The sequence below is a fragment of the Thunnus thynnus genome, chromosome 10 (assembly GCF_963924715.1).
Source record: "Thunnus thynnus chromosome 10, fThuThy2.1, whole genome shotgun sequence".
NCBI lineage: Eukaryota > Metazoa > Chordata > Actinopteri > Scombriformes > Scombridae > Thunnus > Thunnus thynnus.
In genome coordinates this window covers 25991390-26011501 of record NC_089526.1, presented here as the reverse complement: position 1 = coordinate 26011501, position 20112 = coordinate 25991390, and the positions used below count along the sequence as shown (strand labels likewise).

The 20112-nt window shown below is 38.8% G+C and overlaps 1 protein-coding gene across 1 annotated transcript; it reads left to right on the top strand.

Moving 5' to 3' along the window:
* Positions 1–4057: 4057 nt before the first annotated feature.
* LOC137191846 (DEP domain-containing protein 1B-like) lies at positions 4058–17694 on the top strand. Its single transcript, XM_067602284.1, has 11 exons — positions 4058–4258; positions 6334–6599; positions 8891–9035; positions 10084–10211; positions 10305–10435; positions 10517–10564; positions 10847–10987; positions 11121–11287; positions 13195–13371; positions 15129–15311; positions 15960–17694. The coding sequence occupies exons 1-11, from the start codon at positions 4211–4213 to the stop codon at positions 16122–16124; spliced, it is 1599 nt and encodes a 532-aa protein (XP_067458385.1). The 5' UTR covers positions 4058–4210; the 3' UTR covers positions 16125–17694.
* Positions 17695–20112: the final 2418 nt, after the last annotated feature.

Here is a 20112-nt window from a genome sequence, read left to right as displayed (position 1 = left end):
CTCTCATAGTCTCCCTCAGATGTTAATGCAATTTTATTGCTAACTTGGTAACAATGGCAGTAGGGGACATATGAACATGCCAAATCGAAAGAACCATCAGACATCCAGCACCATTCACCTAATCTAAATAGCATAATGGGGCCTGCATTCTGTTTGGTCAAAGTGCATCATCCTTGACTCTCCTGTCTTTGACTCCACATTGACATGGCATCTGATAAATTACCTACCATTATTAAAACTGCCTTCATACCTCCTCACCTCTGAGGCATAACAAGAGGAAGGATCAGTATCAGCTGACTCATAATAAGAAGCGGTGACTCACATTCAACCACGTGACCAGTCACCTTCAATCAACACAAAGAAGCTGTCTTTATATTCTGACAAGCTCTCACGCTCACTTATCTGATAATTATGTTACTGCTCATGATTATGCTGGTAGCTGCTACACATCGCTGTCACTGGTCGTCTTGATTTGATATCTGCATCCACCACACCAACCTGCTCTCATTCAAGCCCTTATTAACATACCTGATGAGGCCATCTTTTGCCTTGTGCATTATCCATACCTCTGTAATATGTGGGTCTGTGTAGCCCTTAGGGGAATTTAAAGCACCCCCTGCTTAATCTCTCATCCCCCCTTGGATTAAATGAGGAGCACCACAAATCTCAGGGAATTTTCTGCCAAATAAAAGTGCATGATGATTGGTCCTCTGACTTGTTTTTAATACAACAATTTTATCTTTTTTTGTCTCCAACCCTTAATAGGTCTTCAGTCTTAACCACTCCTTTAAATGTTTAATGCTGCTGACAGCTCTGACTAAGTGGCACATTAGGTGTATTAAAACAAACAACTTTTGGATCAATACAAGTAAGATTACAAATAGCCTGCATTGTAATTGCTGACCCAAGACACAAAAGGATAAAAGTTTTTTCATTTTCTAGAAAATCTAAATTTGCACCTCAGAGTGTAATCATACAGCATCTATAAAAAAGTATTCACCCCCTTGGAAGTTTAGTTTTTATTGTTTTACAACATTGAATCAAAGGGGATTTAATGTGTCTTTTACAGTGATCAACACTGTAAATACCATGTTCATGCCATCATGAACATAGGATCGCCACAATGAAGCATGGTGGTGGTAGCATCATGCTGTGGGGATGCTTCTCTGCAGCAGGCCCTGGGAGGATTGTGAGTGTAGAGGCGAAAATAAATCCATGAATGAATGTAAAGAATGGGGAAAAATTGCAGTGCTCTCAGGTGCAAACCCATCCACACAGACTCAAGGCCATGATTGCTTCCAAAGTTGGGGGTGAATACCTTTTATAGGCTGTATTTTTCTTGCACAAAGGTCCAAGCTCTTATCAAGGATTTGGTGTTGTTATGATGCATACATTTACAAAAAAGCCCTTTTTCTCTTATGTGGTATGTTGTGGCAATACATTATGTGGCAGCTGGTGATGTGCACTTGAGGCTTCATTTCTGACAGGCAGAAATGATGTTACATATTGTAATCCTGTCCAGGTTGCATGAATATTTTGTCAATATCCTCCTGTTCTTGCTCAGGCACACAATTTCATCTTTCCCACCAAATAGTGAAAGTGGGCTCTGCCTCAATGCTTCTGTTCCCTCTATTGATTGCTGCCTCAGTTCTCCATCTCGTTAGTGAAGCCTTCAGTATCTTTACTCTTGTCCTCTCCTCAATATCATGGTGATCTTTCACCAGGGAGTCAAGGACAAGATACAAAGCAAGAGAAGGAGACATACAATACTTATCAAATGGAATACAACAAGGTTTGAATGTGGAAGACAGGACGTTCTCTGGAGTTATGAATTGGGCACCTTAGGCTCATGACCCCTCCAGAAGGCTCAACAGTGATTGCTGACATTCAAAAACACAGATTGCTAAAGCCACTATACCAGGACCCAAGACCCAGGACCCTGGATCTCTCAATTGTTGTTTGCTCACTTTTAGCTGTCAGGTGTACCCAGACTTATGTGTTTATCTTACTAATATGCATTTCAACTTTTGCTTGATTGAGGTCTCAATCTCAAAACGCCTACACACCTGCTTTTAACATGTAACAGAAAAAAGATAAAGGTTCTGAATTACAATAAAGTTTGAATGACACAAACTCTATGATTTTGGACTGGACTTGACATAGTTTTTTTTTTTTTATTGCAGCACATTTATCCAAGCTATTTTAGTGATACAGTTATTAAAATTCTTTAGAAGTAATAGATCACTGTAGTGGTGTTTAATAGAGCACTGTTACTGTCAGAGTTCATTTCAAGGTGCTAATCCACTCTTCCATGGCTTGCTGTCGTGACCATACTGATCATGCACCTGTACACATTGCTGCAGTTCAGGGAATGGAAAAAAGGGAACTCCTTATATCATCGCCTGTAAGGTACAGATGCAGTGTGTCTCCTTTTCATTATAGGCATCAGCATAGTAAATGGGCCTAAAAGCTTAAGCAGTGTGCTCTGGATTTTACAGCAAATGTTGCAGCTGCTGCAGCTCTGATGATTTCTGTATCCATAGCCTTGTGAAAATCTAGTTTGGGTATGACAGTGTTACACAGGAAGGTGATAGTTACATGTGTTAGATTGTGGCTCAGGTATGCTGTGAAAGGCCATGGGGGTCCAGAGAGCCTCCCGCTTTTCTGTCCTCAGCTTTTATGTCAGTCTTTTCTCAACAAAGTACTCAATAGTAAACTCATAGTTTATGGTATCAAAATCTCCAAAGCTTTTTTCCTCCAAAAAGAAACCCTAGAAAAAAGATAGCATTCCACATGTTGCCCCAGAAAGGCTTCTGACAGAGAGACACACGCAGAGCTAAACACATAACTCCCTTCTCCCAATGGTTTAGGGCCAGGATTTTACTTGTCTTGTGTTGCTTTTTATCTTAGGGGTTCTGCAATCATCCTCTGTGCAGCTATGAATAGTTTGAATTATTAAGCAGTGATCCTCCACTGATTTGGAGAAGGTCATCTCTGCAATTATTTCCTTTTCGTTAGTCTCCTGTAATTTCCTGTCTATCCAGAAAGTATCACAGGTTCTGTTTAAAGATTGAGATTTTTTAAGGTCCTTCTCTGCTTTTTGAGCACCACAGTAGCTATTTTGCCCCAACTTTTTAAATCCCTCCTGTCTGATACACAGCATATATATAGAAAATTAGACTTTCTCTTCAATTGGTCTAAAACGTGCCATTTCCTCAGGAGATGTGATTTGAATCAATAAAATTTAACTTTATAAATGGTTTGTGTGATTTTCATTGATCCTAACTTACAACTAGCCTTTATAATACATGTAATTTGATACTAACCCTAGCAGTCTGATTGGAGACTTTGAATAAAGATTATGCGGCTCAATGTTTAATATAGGAATACTGATTTTCAATCAATCAAAGCACTATGGATGATAAGGTACGTTGGTGTCAGAATCTTAGAAGTCACAGGGGGGCGACTGACTCATAAGATGTTTTGAATAATGGTCAGTATTGACATACTAATGATTTCCCTTTGATATTTAGATCCATTTGTTTCAATATGAATTCCAGTTGTGCTGGCACATGCTATGATAATATGGAACAATTCCTATGAGGTTACACACCAACTTTAGCTTTAATTTAAGAGTGTTTACATGTATAGATAAACCATGTAGGGCATTTTAGATATATTTAAAGTTCATATTGCATGTGACTGAATGCTGTATACAGCAGATTTAAGAGATAGATCCAAATATATCAATACTTAGGCTAGATGCAGGCTAGATAAAATGGTATTTACTATTGCAGACAAATATGACTGAACTTTAATTTGATGAGCAAGTGGTAAAGGTAAATGGATGTTTTTGTTTGTTTTTATGTTATTTTAATATGCTCCTTACGTAAATTAAATTAAAAAAAAAAAAAAAAAAGTTTCATATTATTACTATAATAACTGTTCTTGTTTGAACTAGTATGTAGATGTGTTTATTGTGTTGCCACATGCCTTCATAAACGCTGCATTCCCGGTGGTCACGTGATCAGCTTTCTGTCTAATCACGTCGTTCAACTGACGTGACGTGGGAGATTCAAAGTTGGCAGCAACGTCTCTATCCGTCCAGACTCGACTCCTGTCTTCATCTGCGGCTTAAGCTTTTAAAAAGCTTATAAAAGTTTTATATCTCAATGTTTTCATATGAGTGAACAGGATATTCATCATCAGAATGGAAGGCAGAGTTATCGGACCGGGTCCATACAGGGCGACAAAGCTGGTGAGTGTGGTAAAGTTAGCGAGGCTCAGTCAAATGTGACATTGAAAAGCTTTGAGCTAAGTTTTACAATGTAGCCTAACTTATGTGTAACGGTACGTTAGTTAAACTTTTCTTTATGTATGTCTTTTATGTAAAAGTTTAGCCTGATAGTTATTTGATAGAGTAAGAGTTATTTGATATTAACACCTTAAGGAGGCGAAAGCGACGACGTACTTACTCGTTAAGGGGAGTTTAACGCAACGTTAATTAATTAGCTAACAGTTAACGTTACATGTGCTATCTGTACTTTTCTTCCTAATGTAGAGAGTTTAAGTGTCCTCACGGCAAGGAAAGCTCTCAAAACATCACAAAAAGTTTGTTAGCCTTTAAAAAGAGTCGTCGAGTCACTTACAAAAACAACCTTTTGGGGGCAAAACGTCTGTGTCACAGTAACGATGCTCTGCTTTGCCCCTGCAGCGGGTGCACTGTGGTATCATAAACACCAATAACAGTATAATGCTCTAAATGCTCTATTTTTGCTGTTCCTGTGTCAGAAATATTTAACAGCAGTGTTGTTTTTCACATTTCCGATCACTCTTTTCACAGGAATACGCCCTTAGTGTTTACATGAGCAGTAATTGTATTACTCATGTGTCCCGAACTGATTAAAGATAATGATAATGTGTTCTGTGAATATATGGGCGCTAAGAGCTAATTTCCTGATTCATACAGAAGCATATTTTACACAAAATCCACAAAGCTTTTTTTCTCCAAAATGAAACCCTGGAAAAAAGACAGCATTCCACCTGCTGCCCCAAAAAGACTTATGACGGAGAGACACACACACACAAACAACTAACTCCCTTCTCCCAGTGGTTGAAGGCCAGCCTGGATTTTACTTGTCTTGTGTTTTGTTTTTTGTTTTTTTAATATTTCACATCACATGTGTAGCTCTTTTCAAGGTACAGGCCAGCCAGAGTGAGCTTTTTATGATAACTGCATCTGCTTCATACAGTGGGATACTCTCCTGGGTTGTAATGACCTTGGATAGTTCTCCTTCTCTGCTTTTATCTGCTGCTTTTATTTTTCTCCTTCCCATATGGATACTTTGTGAGATATGATAACCTCTGCATCATCCAAAACATAAGAGATACATACTGTAGGGTTCTAGTGATATGTGCCTGCTTTTGTAGTGAATAGAGGATGATGAGTCCTTTCAGAACTTGCTGTGTTTTCAACAATGTAATTCTCCCTAATGGTCTTTGTCCTGCATTTTCTATTAGAATGAAAACAATGGACATATGTGAATGAAAATGAATATGGCCTAGATCCTTTGTGTGAAACTTTATCAACAATAAGTGAGTTTTATAGTCATCATAAAGTATAGCAGGTGATCGTTATGCAAACAGATTTGTTATCAAAGTGCTGCAATACATATATTCTAAGAAATTAATGTGCAGAATCCTAAATGGAGCACTTTTTTTCTTTTCTTTTTTTTTTTCTTCTTTTTTTCCTTTTTTTATTCTAGTTGGCTGTATAATTCTGGGGAGTTTTTCCTTATCAGGGTGGGGAGTCTAGAGGGTGTTGTATGCTGGACAGATTGTAAAGCCTCTTGAGGCAAATCTTTGATTTGTGATATGGGACTAAATAAATAAAACTGACTTGACTCACATGTTGTTGGATGTATCCCTTTTTGGGAGTATAACTACAAAAATGTCCCAATCAGCAAACTAACTCATGTCATTGAAAAGAGGAACTTGGTGTTATCTGGGCTCTGTCAGAACAGTAGCTTCAGCAGAATATTTACAGGCCGTATTAAACAGTATATTATGCTAGACTGCTTGGAACACTCAGTAATGATGTATCAGTTCTTTCGATTACAAAACTTACTTACTTTTCTAATCATAATAATAAAGAATGAATGAAAATACAACAAATGTGGGATATCAAACAGCAATAAATCTTCCTCTGTCAGATACACATATACATGTAGTTAGGGTAAGGATGGCAGCTGTTAAATCTGACCATAACTACTTTTTTCACTTTCTACATTCAGCCTTTCTCACACTGCACTCTTGTATTTCTCCCTTTTACAGTGGAATGAAACCATTAAACTCTTCCGTGGAGGCATGCCGCTGAGAAGGCACTGGGCACACTTCCGCTACTATGATTTCAGTTTCACGGGATCCGAGGCTGTGGATTATCTTCATGAGTTGCTGAAACACAATGACAACTTTGGTCCAGAGGTGACTCGTTACCAGACTTTGCAGCTGCTGAGAAAGTTTCTCAAGGCCCATGTTATTGAAGACATCAAAGGACGCCATGGGACAGAGGACTTTGAAGACAATGGTCACCTGTACAGGTACTAATGATGAATTATCATCTCTAATACAGTTACTACATTATATGCAGAGATGTGCTAATATCTAAATTTGGAGAAAGGATTATCTCCCATTGTGCAATTTCTGTTTCTTAAAGGGAAACTTCAGTATTTTTCAACCTGGACCCTATTTTCCCATCTTTTTGTGACTTAATGACTAATGGGGACAACATTTTTAAAAAATTGGTTCAGTATTGAGCGAGAGAGCTGCAACCGGCAGCTGCAAAACGGGTTGCAAATCCTTTGGGGCAATAGTGCCCTGTAAGTGTTCGTCGTGCTTGTTTTTGCCACTGACAGGCTCAGATTGTTATTCTAACAACATTGTGGAAAGGACCATACAGAGAAATAAACATTTTTCTTTACCTTTCGCTTGATCCGGTCTGTTTGTTATTGTGTCTGACCAAGTCTCGCTCAAGGAGAAGTCACATTCTGAAATCTCGCGAGAGTTGACTTGTTGTCGAAATCACCTAAATATTCAGCCACATGACTTTGAAAATCTTGCCTGATAGGGAAAGTGAGTAACTCGATTTACTAGCTTGATGTGGCATTTTACTTGCCCCAGGCAATCGAGCAAGTCTTATTGTTGAACCATGTTTTCTTTTTCTGATGTATCTGGAAAAATCCCTGCATTCAAATGCTGACCTGCATACAGTACATGTTACCATAGTCACCAAATGATTTTGCATTTATAGGTTATACAGCCTGAAGGTTGTGAGAGCGCTTTCTTAACATTTTATGATCAGCAGATGGACGTTAAAGTAAATTGGCTTTTGAATGCTAAAATTACATATCTACTATCATAAAATGCTGTGGTCTCTTTTTGCTTTGGCACAGCGAGTCCACCTGGAAGCAGACCAAGACTGACTGAAAACGTGGATCTCTGTCCGCTTCCATGTGGACTCTGGTTTTGGCTGCATCAGCATTTAATTGATGACTTTCTCACCTGTTCAAACTAACGGAATTTAACGGGCAAAAGCACCAGAGTTTGATTGAACTGAACGAAACAGGTTAGGTGTGAAAGCACTCATAATTTCTTGACAGTCAGCCAACATTTCCAATCATTTGCCTCAGCAAGAGTTCAACAGCAATCTGAACCGGTCGTGCTCTGGTAACATAGCTCAGTAAAAATGAGAAGGATATAGAGGAAAAACATCACATTTCCCTGATCACTTAATTTAAGTGGTAAAGTTCAGAGTTGGCCTGGAGGGCAAATTTATACTTTTCTCTTCTACCGGGCCATTTGTTAAAAGGCAATTTAAAGCTTATGTAGTTATGGAGTAGAGATGGAAAAGGTGTGACAGGTTGTGTCTATTAATCAGTGAAGAAAAGTCTTCTGCATCTCCGGCCATGAGATTTGCCAGCTACTGGGTGTTGTTGCCAAGCCCCCAGGAACAGCACCGGGCTTTGAAGCCAATGTGACTTAGTGGTCGAACCGTGTTATTGAAACATCCAGGTCTGTCACGTGATGCACACTGGGCCAAAAAGCATTTTTCCTGCACACAATCACGGGGGGGAAAGGAGCGGCTGTAAAACAGTGGATAAATTTTTTTGAGCGTCATAACCTCCACAAAATGACTTGTTTCACTTTTCAGAATTTGATCCATTTAGTCCGATAACATTCGGAAAGTCTAGAAGAGCTGCACAATTGAATTATTTTATCCCCATTCAAGTTAGTGGAGGGCTAAATTGGAAGTTAGCTGGCTCCGCAACATTACTGTGCATATTCTGTGGGCCACATACCCCCCCAAGTAAAGCCAGAAGTTAGAAACATTTTTGGCATATGCGCCAGGCGAGCAGTTCCTACTGGACTGAATGTCCGCCATTTTCGTATGACTATAGTAGAACGCTGCAGTCATACGTTATCCTCATAAAATCCCTTTGTTTTTTGTGAGCGTCATATAGCCTTCTGATACAGTATCAGGCGCTTGTGTTTCATATGAAATACTTGCTGCAGACGTGCTGCAACAACGGATTAATGCTTAACATATACAGTAGATAATTTATTTCAATTAAACAGTCTCCAACCAACTCTACAATCCGCTGTCCACAGCTGCTTTATACTGTGTGACAAACCTCTCCTTCAGTTCATTAAATCCCTGCAGCATCTGGCAGCAGGACCAATATGTTGATAAATCCCTCCAAGCCCTCCAACACTGTATCCAGTTCCCTTTATACATCCATGGCTGTTACTTGATATAACAGAAATCATTGCATGCTCTCTATTTACCCTTTCCTTACTCGGCTGATCCCAGTGCTGTTGTCTTTCTTTCCAGGTTCCCCACATTGTCGCCCCTGAAGTCTTTTCCAGCAAGGCAACTGTTGAGAGACAGCAGTGACCTGCCAAGACTCATTCGCTGGGATGACTACGAAGAATTACCACAACAGGAAAACATTGCACCCCTGAAGTCTGCTGTCATGGTGAGAAAGAGACAGAGCTGTTTCAGCCCCTCCTGTGCTTGCGTAGATTCTTGCTGTGCTTGGAATGTGTAAGCAAACTTAATAGAAGAGCAAATGACAAGACCGATGAATTTGAATGTAGCCCCTGTTTCAATTACACAGTACTCAAAAAAACAAACCAACAATGCAATGTGGTATACGAGCCCTGCAGTAAATACAATGTTACAAAAAAATATTTGAACCACCATACCTTACAATGCAATGCCTTCTATGCAAGTCAAGTCAAATGTACTTATAAAGCACATTTAAAAGCAACAACAGTTGACCAAAGAGCTGTACAATCAAAATGGCAAAATCCATAAAACAACACAATAAAAAAAGATAAACAGACAAAAAGACAAAGAAAGGCAACTCTCATACTGAGTTAAAAGCCAAGGAATAAAGATGTGTGATTTAAAAACAGGCAGTGTAGGGGTCGGCTTAACATGCAGAAGCAACTCGTTCCAGAGTTTGGGGGCTACAACTGCAAAGGCACATTCTCTCCTGTGCTACGACCTTGATCCTGGGACAACCAGAAGCAATGGTCAGCGGACCTGAGTGACCTTGATGGGACGTGAGGTTGTAAAAGGTCAGAGAGAAAGGTTGAAGCTAGGCCATTTAATGATTTATAGGCAAACAAAATCAAACATACAGGGAGCCAGTGAAGGGAGGCCAGTACAGGGGAAATGTGCTCTTGTGTGCATGTTCATGTTAAAAAACGAGCTGCAGCATTCTGGACCAACTGCAAGCGTGAGAGGAAGGCCTGGCTAACACCAACGTAAAGGGCATTACAGTAGTCAGGTCAGGATGAGATATAAGCATGTATAATCCTCTCTAAATCATATGCAAGGACCACACAAAGTGCAGTGTCAAAAAGTACCGGAGAGTTAAATCAACACAGCTCAGAATGTCAACAACAAAAGCAGATGTTCAGTTTCACAAAAGTAGAATTTAGTTACATGGCAGTTGAGTTTCTATTTTTCTGTTCACTCAGTGTAAAGTTAACATGTCTCTGTTCCTTTTTGAACAGACTTCAGATTTGTGGAATAAAAGGCACAGTGTAGCGATTGGGGATGTCAATGAATGCAAGCTCATACGCAGGAAGGACATTACTCCGAAACAGGTGGACCATATCTGGAAATCAATGACAATTGCACAGTATGTAACCCCTTTACATATTATTCTCTTCCACTGTTCATGCTGTTTGTAGTTTTTTCTCTTCAATATTTGATTCAACCACTGTTCCTTTAGGTTGCAGAGAGTGCTGGGCCTAAAGACATTGGACGGAGTGTTAAATCCAACACATGTGAAAGGCAGGCACATTGTTCACAATGTGTTCAGCGTCAATAAGACAGGCATAGTCATATTGGAGAACAAAGCCGGTATGGTGCATTAATTGGAAGAACAATTGCTTTGTTTTGACTATTATGTTATGACTCACCTATCTCCTCTCTCATCTCCAGAGGACATGCCCTATTGGGTGGTGTCAGCTATGAAATGCCTCGCCAACTGTAAGTACACATTTTCTGCTGTCTTCAAACATTAATGTTATAAAACCAAAAAGAACATCTCCTTTGGTTGGGATTGGTGCACCATGTGCTGCAGCAGATACAAGCACCTGAAGGACATGAGTAAAATCTCTAAAATGATAGGATTTATCATTTTGGTAAAGTGGATGCAATTTTTGCAGCTGGTAGATATCTCACTGTGGGGTGAACTGTTTATATGTGAATATATGAATGTTTAACCTATTTCTGTGTGTGTGCACACGTATACTATAAAATCTTTCCCAGGGCCTAATGGCAATGAAACCAAACAGCCAGTGTACCCAGGTTTCGAGAGAGATGTGCTGAGAACAGTAGCAGATTACTTTCAGCGACTCAAAGAACCTCTGCTGACTTTCCATCTATATGAAGTCTTTGTCAACATTCTCAGTGAGTGCTTCATTGTACGGATACACCACTAATATTTGTACACTGCCGCTTAGAAAATTCCTGGTGTTTATTTTGTCCAGCATGTATGTTTGTCCTCAGAGAGCATGACTCTCCTCTCCTCATATCTCTGCAGGCCTGCTGCAAGAGCCGGAGGTAGCCACAGAGGCTCTTCAAGTCAGCAGTCTCTTACTGCCGCCGCCCAACCGAAGACGCCTCCAGCTTTTACTGCGACTCATGGCCCGCGTCTGCCAGAATCCCCAACTGCCTCCACTCAATGACACCATCGCCACACGCACACTGGTACATATTCCTAACATAACATATCTTTGAACTGTTCATTTGGTTTGCTGCGGTCATACGGAATAGTTTTTTGGTAATATAAGGACACATTGTTAATTAGTTAGTCCTGCAATTAACAGTACCTCTATGGTGCTTCTGATATACTTTTTTGACAAAGTTTTAGAGGTTTTTGTCTGCCATTGTGGCATTGATATATGCTATATCTCAGAGGAGGAAACAAAACAGGCAGTTCTATGTGCAGAGGGAAACTGTGGGAAATATTGTTTGTCCAGAGGGTCATTATCCCTCATTAAAAGTCAGTGAAATTCAGGGCAACTTTCTTGTGTTTTGGATAATACTTTCTACCTGGAAAAGGTGCTTTGGAATATGTAGTGGTCTGAATATACATATCTGTAGGATTCAACTGTAAAAACGCAGGATATTGTGGAATTTTCCAAAATGTGGATGCAATTGATAAAAATCTGAGTTTTTCCTACCATTATAAGACTTGGGCACAGCACCTAAGTGTTTTTTCACAGCTTCTAAGCCGAATGAACAGAAAAAAACTATGCTGAGAGTCTCTACCACGTTCTGGTGTAATTTATGGTTGTGCTGCCTCTGTTCCCTGCTGTCTGTGTTAGAGTTTGACCGAGGGTGGGGCTCAGCTCCTCCACGCACGCACGCACGCACACACACACACACAAATACATACATTGTGGGTGACTCCAGGCAAGCATGACTGTCCTCTCCGTTGGGTCATCTACTTGTGGGTCTTCAGATGGCTGCAGAGGCCGATACCCAATCCATATACTTTTAATACTACACTCATTACTGTGCAATAAAAGCTTTGCAAGTAAAAAGCCAATAAGAGTATTTTATCAGACCACCTGTTCAACAAGCATAAACGTATAGCGATATTTTCAACAGCTTTGTCTGTAGCAAATTGTTATAAACAAATGAAAGCTGTCTGTATGAAAGCTGACTAATTAACAGTTTAGCTTAGTTTGCCACAGATCTTAAAATGTGGCAAATTCCTGTAAACTACTGGCTGAGACGGCAGCCCCCCCCCCCCCCCACCCCCCCCCCCACCCAAACCAGCCCCTCCTCTGTCTACCTGCAGCAGAGGGAGCAGGACAGAGGGCATTCTATCTAAACTTCACTAAGTATTTTGATGTCAGAAATATTATTTATTTTATTGACATTTCAGATTTGTTTCCAGTGAGACATTATTGAGTGTATATAGTAACTTTGCTGTTGTAAACTTTACTATTGCTGCTCTACAAAACAATATGTGGTTAAATTTAAAATATAAATCAATTCTAATATTGTTCTATTCTTTTTATAACAATTCAAGAAACCCCATTTCTTTAGTAATGAAAAAGAACTAGTATGAACCGTATGAACCGGACCGGTCTAAGGGCATGGATAAGATAAAATCCTAACAATACCCAACCCTACAGCTGATTAGTGGCTTTAACCTGATTTTGGGAGGATGAGCAAATCGCTCTTCAAATCCCTTCACTATAAGCCTTGTTTTACCAATGTTATTTTTTGATAAGTGTTTTTTATGGCGCACAGTGCAATTACTCACAAAAATGTTAAGGATTACTTCAGTAGTATATTTTTTTAAAGATCTGACCTTGGGCTCAATTTAGAGTCTCCAGGCACTTCTTAGCTTGATGTTTTAGTAGCACCTCAGGCTGTATTTATTATGCAGTCATTAAGCCATCTAGATAATACTACCAGACTCAAAAAAGATCCCATTCTCTAACACTGCATGCATACAAAATTCAACAGTTCACAAAGGTATTATTTTTTTGCAGGGCTGTTCTGGATCTATTTGACCACTGCCCATCATATTGTGTATATGTGTAGTTACAGTGTAGCTGGAAGTTAGTTTCCAATCTATCTCCTGTTCCCCTGTCCAGATGGTGCAGATGTTCTCCCACTGTGTTCTGGGCTCAGTAGATGATATGGACTTGGACGAGCTGCTTGCTACCAAACTGGTGACCTTCATGATGGAGCACTACAACACCATCTTCCAAGTGCCTTCCAAGCTGCATTGCCAAGTTGAGGAGCACCTGTCCCACCTTCGAAGAGTTCAGGTCAGTATCCTGCCTACAGTCCCACAGTCCAAGTGTGGGGAAAAATGGTAGTTACTGGTAAATTATATATTGATTAAAGGCACATAAAGTACACAAATTGCGTACATTTTTATGTTAATGTGAGTGGAAAACAGTCACAGTAACTTGAGGCTCTCGGTGTCACCGTGTTGAGTTGTGGGCACAACGTCCCATCTGGCAAAATGGACTTCTTTTGATTGGCTTCTGTGGTAGACTGAGATCTGTGATAGAGGGTTGCAACAAGAATACATATGGGAGAAGCAGGTCAGCAGCATCATTGCAGGATGATCAGGGGATATGAAATTAAATTCACTATATGATGCATAAATTCAGTTTAAACCTTTATAAACAGTTTAAACAGCTCATAACATAAGAATAACATTAATAATACTAAATGAGAGTGGCATCCTTTTTTCCTTTTTTTGTCACTGCTGCACTGAAACCTAATGTTCCAGCTTCTGGTTTGCATCTGTTGCTATGGGAAACACCATAAAAAGGCTTTTACCCACCTTTGGTTCCCACTGCTTCAAGCTAAACCAGTTTTATTTCATTCTTACACTGTAACCTTGTAGAAACTACTATTGTTTCTTTAAATAAAAAATATGTGCACACATAACATATTATAGAAAACCGCATGTGCCTTATTTTCCCTGCAGCATGTGGTATACAGATTTTCAATAGAAAACATCATTGTGGGCTGGAGTGATCAGTATCTCCACAGGAGCAGGCAGTAGTGGGATTACATATCTGCGGGAGGAGGCAGTAATGGTTGGAAATCCTGCAGGAACGGTTGGGCATTGGATTGAAAAACAGTCTCACGCTAACATTAAAGAAAGGATAGTTACTCATGACATTGCAGGAACAAAACTATCACAGAGACAGAACCAATGACACAATTTCTCTTGCATTTTGCACTTCCTTTCGTGATCGGCACCGTGGAGCGAGAGGAGGTGTTTCTGAGATCTTCTGTCTTTTTATTCATTCATTTGTGCCCAGCTTGCTCATATTGATGTGTGCATGTGTTTTTTTTTCTTTTGGCGGGCACATCAGAAAATGTAGAACACAGACTGTATTGACTGTGCAACACTGTTTGGCCTACAAATGTGGGATTGATTGATTTTTATCTTTGAGTCCAACAGTGGACGCATATGCTTACACATGCTGTGAATAGTAGTGAACTAAACTAAACATATTATTCATATTTACTGGTAGTCATATTAATTATCCTCATTAAACTCTTCTGAGGAACATGTAGGCATAATCAGCCACCCACTGAGGATGCTGTTACAGTTACTCAGAAGTTGGATCCCAAATCACCAAAATGAATCCTCAAAAAAACTGCAATAGTTGACAACCTAGATTGAGTGTCACAGAAAGATGGGCCACATATATGTTCTTACTTGTAGCCAGGTAATGTCAGTAGGTTCAGATTACTGGCTATATTTTACACCATACATACATAAAATGTTTGACTTTAGTTGTATTGTTGGCTCATAATAGGGCTAGTTCCTCAATAGCAGGAATTATTTATTGATGGTAAAGCAGTAAATCAGCAGTTCTAAATGTCCTTTTAATTTTTTCTCTTTTTTATTTATTTAACAAAACAATCTTAATCCAGGATATGACAGTTTGTGTCACAGCAATATACCAATATTTTCCATTCTGCCATATTTGTAATCATAAAGATGGTTGGCATTCTGAGTCCATCAATCCAACACGTCCTTTGTTTCTTCCATCAGATAAAATATGCAGGTTCAGATACAGACTTCAGCACATCTCCAGCATTTTGTAAACAGATCAGCAGGGTGGAGTCTGAGGAACAGAAGGTAATAGGCACCCAGACCCCCCTGCAGGAGCTGCTGGAAGGCCTGATTGCAGACAAAGAGCTACCTGCCAAGGACAAGAGGAAAAGGCTCAAACAGGTATGTTCATATTATTTTGAAAGTAGACGGGTTAACATTAAATGCACAGTAGATTCAGTGGGAGGTGTCTCCTTAAAGTCTCGATGGGCCTTGGGAATACAGCATAATCAGACTGATTTGAGCAATAGGCTGTAGGCATTTATTTGTATAGCCACTGCTACTGGACTATTCATTTAAAGGCACTAAAGGAAGACTGCAAATTGTAGAGCAAAGTGTAAAATTGGAGCGAAGGAAAATTGTGAACAAAGAGAACTTCAAAAAGGCAACACAAAGGATATTAAAAACAAATGGTCTTATGTCAAGAAAACAACTGTTCATCAAACCAAAGTGGTGATGTCTTCTAACTATTTTAGTTTGACCAGCAGTCCATTAATTCCAAATAGGTTCACAGGAAACAGAGAAATCCAGGGTTATGTCAGCAGTTGGAATCTATCCAAAAATATCCAAGAGTGCCAAGGCCTTGGTTCAGTAAATAAAGCTCTAAACCCAATATCTGTTTGAGCCTGGGGATTTATTCTCAACCTTGGGGACACATATCTGGAGGGCAGCCCACTATTCTGTCTTCCATATTTGTGTAGGGGTCCAAAGGGATGTTTTAATATTTTAACATACACTGTACAGTAAATATGCATTTCCTCCCCTTTTCAGTTCCAAAAGTCTTACCCAGAAATCTACCACAATCGATTCCCCACTGAGGAAAGTAAAGCTGCTGTCATACCTGAGAAAACTCCAAAACTCAAACCTCAACTCTTCTTGTTCAACATCAAGAAACCCTTCCAGCCCTTCCAAAGGAGCTGGAGCTTTAGGGCATGATCTGCCACCTCTGACACATCCACACTGTATACACATTTAAACCTCAGAGTTATGAGACAAGGAGGAATGTGGCTGTACTGTTGCTCTTGGCCACACTTTTGGTTGCTCATGGTTGACTTCTACAGTTAGTATTTAGAAATAATACATTTGACTTTGTAGCAAAAGTACTCTTAAAAAAAAGATAATAGTTTAAAAGGTTAGTCCATCCAGATTATACAGGTGCAGTTACAACCACTGAAACAATTAATAAAATACTGAAAACTGCTAACAATGGATATGGATGGATGAACTGACCCTTTTAAAAGGTACATTTCTAATTATTGTGTTGCTAGAAAACTTGAACAAAATAAAGGAAATGATGATCCACTAACATTAAAAAAACCACTGATGTTTCTTAAAATCAACTCTAATGACTGTTCTAAAATCGTGTGTATGTTCATTTTTCTACGAAGATATGTGTATGTTAAAAAGATCTCAGTAGAGTTTCCAGTAGCTAAATTGAATGAAATGCATTTCAAAAATATTAACGGGTTATTTGATGTTAACATAGGTAGTGAAAAAGATTTATATTGATCTACGGTTGTATCCTGTTACAGATATATAAAGATGCATTTCTACATGGGTTTGAGAGGCACAGTGTTGGTACTAAATGACCTTCAAACAGATTATGTAATTTCATGAGCTTGACACTAGTAATGCTATGACATTTTATTTTCTTAAACAGTTTCTGACATGAAATGATCGTTATAATGCTGTACACATTAATATATTTTTTGTGTTTTTCAGTTAAACATCAATTAACATATCAGGGGTTCACCTAGAAAGGCTGTGTTTGTGTGATACATGTTACATAATTGAGAAGCTCTAGTTGACCTTCAGCTGATAATTGTGTTCGTAACTATAGAATCCAAATAAATGATTGTACATCTAAAAGACCCAGATGAAAAATGCTGTAATATTGTACAGCTAATTTAATCTGATGTGCTCTAAACTGTCACAGCCCTTTCTCTCTTAACCCTCCCTATACCTTACTTGATTGGTCCAATTGTATGTGCACTCTTGGAACACCTCATTTCATGTTTTTACTTGTTGGTTTTATTGTGTATATAAGAACTATTTACCTAATTGGTACATATTTCAATGTCTCATTCTCTTTCACTGTTTTTCAATGTATTTTGTCATTTTCTATTGCCTGCTGTAGTGTCCTGTCAATCAGTTGTCTTTCACTTAATTTGAGACTTAAATATTTTTTTATTTTTATAATGATATTTTTGTATGGATCTTGAAAAATACTTTCGAACAAATGTAATAACTGCTGGAATAACTGTTACACTTGAATTGCTGCACTTGGCTTGCTGGAAAATTTCAACTGGATAAAAAGTTGATTATGATGTAGATTATTCACTAAAACGTTTAATTGGAAATTTAACTTTTTATCGTCCTCTTTTTTTTTTTTCTTCTTCTTTTTTTTTAGGAATTTGTTGTGATACATTAGGTGTCATTTGATATTCTACACAGGAGAACAAATTTTGTTGTGACCTAAACATGAAAATAAACTAAATGCATCCTCCACTAGGATTAGGATTATTGTGTAATTTCCTGTGCATCATCATCTCCTGAACTACAAGAACATAACAAACACAGTTGTTTGTTTCTGGCCCAAGCCCAGTCTGAGAGAGCACATCTGTCTGCACATGTTGTCAGTGTGTTCGCATGAGGGCAGGACAGAATAGAAGAGACATGAAACAAACATTGATCCTGTGAAAAAATTGGTTGTTACCGCAGGAAAAATCATGTTATCAGTTATGAAGAAGGGAATAGGCTACAATATACTGTATGCACACAACCATGGTATAAATTGGAAACATTGTCTAGTTAATAGTTAATAGTTGCAGTTATGCTTGAGGAGAAAAAACAGCTGTAATGCCTAATGGTTCATTAAGGCTAAAGAGGACTGCTGGAGTGAACAGCAGTGTAAAGGCTTTCCACCCAGTTGTATGAATCTATTTGTGAAATGTACATCTAATGTGGTTATGGCTCTAAGCAACACATTCTCTACAGTTTGTCGACATTTGCCTTACATTTTACTTTGAAAACTACTCTTTTAATTATCTACTTAAAATGAATACCTTTTAATCAACCATTATCTCGTTATAGTATTGATACTTATAGTAGCCTACTTTCCTTGAATGGGATGGGAGTCTGAATGGTTCTATAGTACACATACAGCATACTTGATCATTATAATATGGTAAAAACACACAATACAAAAGGAAATACAGCAGCATTTAATAAACACAATTTTTCTTTTTATAGAACTACTGTACTCTCATTACTAGGTTATGTACACTTGCATTTTTGCATTTGACAAGTACTAGAAAATGAAAGTGTGGGACAGTCTCCTTTTTAAAGATAACCTTCAGCTGTCTGCCCTTTGTCGCCTTCTCTTTTTCTCTTGCTATATGCACACATCAAAAGCTTTTAACTGATAATCATACTGCTTAGTAGGGTTTTATGAAGCAATGGGGTGCTAGAGTGACAGTGAGATATTAAGCTGCGAATGGGAGGAGAAATGCCTCTGTGTGACACAGCAAAACAGTTGTCAGCAGCTGACACCTGCATGATTGCACAGGGAGACATCCCACACAGTAAACACTTTGGGTTGTGTGTGGGGGTTGAAAGAAAACTACTGTACTTCGAGTATCCCACACAAGTAATCATCACCAACATGCAATGATTCACAGTGTTGAATCCAGAATTCTTGCATTTTTTAAGTTATTCTGATGGTACAAGTTTATAGTTTTAAAATAGTAAGACAGTGCTAATGGAAATGTGTGCAGTCTGTCATTCACCCTCAGGCTTACATTGTTGCCACAGTGTTGTTTTGATACTACCACTGGGGGGGCGTCAAGGTTGGAAATTTCACATGTAGTGGATTTAATGCACTGTACCACTCTACAAGCGCTCCAAGCGAGCAGTTCTTTGAGGCTGTACTTAGCTAAATGCTAAGCATGCTAATATGCGCACAATAACAACTTTAAGATGCTGATGCAAGTATGTTTACCATGTTGATCATCTTAGTTTACCATGTAAGCATGCTAACATTTGCTAATTAGCATTAAATGCAAAGTACAGCCTAGGCTGATGGGAATGTCATTAGTTCTGCAGGTCTTGGGTTGTAGTACTGGACAAATCAAAAGTTTGACTTAATGATGGCACTTGATGGAATGTTAAAGGATTAGCAAAGTTGTTACAATTCATCCTGAGGTGGACATGAATGACTGTACCAAATTTAACAGCAATACGCATCCAAAAGTTGTCAAGATATTTCACTAAAAAACTAAAATGTCAAGGTGTTGCAGTCAGGGGGTCGCCAAAGTCACTACAATTCATCCTCTCAGGACCATGAACGTCTGTACAAAATTTTTTGGCAATCCATCTAGTGCATAGATGTGGCGATATTTCACTAGATAAATTAATATTTTTGACCTGCTGGTGGCGCTACATAAGAAGCCACGGATCAACAAAGTCATTAGAATTCTTCCTCTGATGGCTATTGATATCTGTACCAAATATGATGGCAATCCATCCAACAGTTGAGATATTTCACTTCGACCACAGACCAATCAACAGACCGACATCCTTAGAGCCACATCACTAGCATTGCCAAAAATACTCTCAGTATGCAAAACATGATCCAGATACCAAAACTCGGGGACTTGAAGCCTTGGGATGAACACTAAATATTTGCTCAAATCAAAACATTTTCAGCTCTTTTTGCCTTAATTTGCACTGCCCAAGAAACTGTGCATCTGTTCACACATATTTGTGCAGTGACCTCACAGCAAACATTCCACCTCTAAAATTTACTTTGTCAATTATGAACACGTTTTTAGGGATACCTGTCAGTATCAAAAAGCAGTGTGTGTGCAACTGGGCAAGGTCTAGAAAATTGCAATTAAAATGTACTTATAGATAAGGTGGCATG

Bases quoted from the DNA above. Each gene is read 5' to 3' on its own strand.
- LOC137191846 (XM_067602284.1), top strand. From the start codon at position 4,211: ATGGAAGGCAGAGTTATCGGACCGGGTCCATACAGGGCGACAAAGCTG. The intron at 10,212-10,304 runs GTATGTAACCCC...CTGTTCCTTTAG, and splicing joins AAATCAATGACAATTGCACA to GTTGCAGAGAGTGCTGGGCC. The intron at 10,988-11,120 runs GTGAGTGCTTCA...ATATCTCTGCAG, and splicing joins AGTCTTTGTCAACATTCTCA to GCCTGCTGCAAGAGCCGGAG.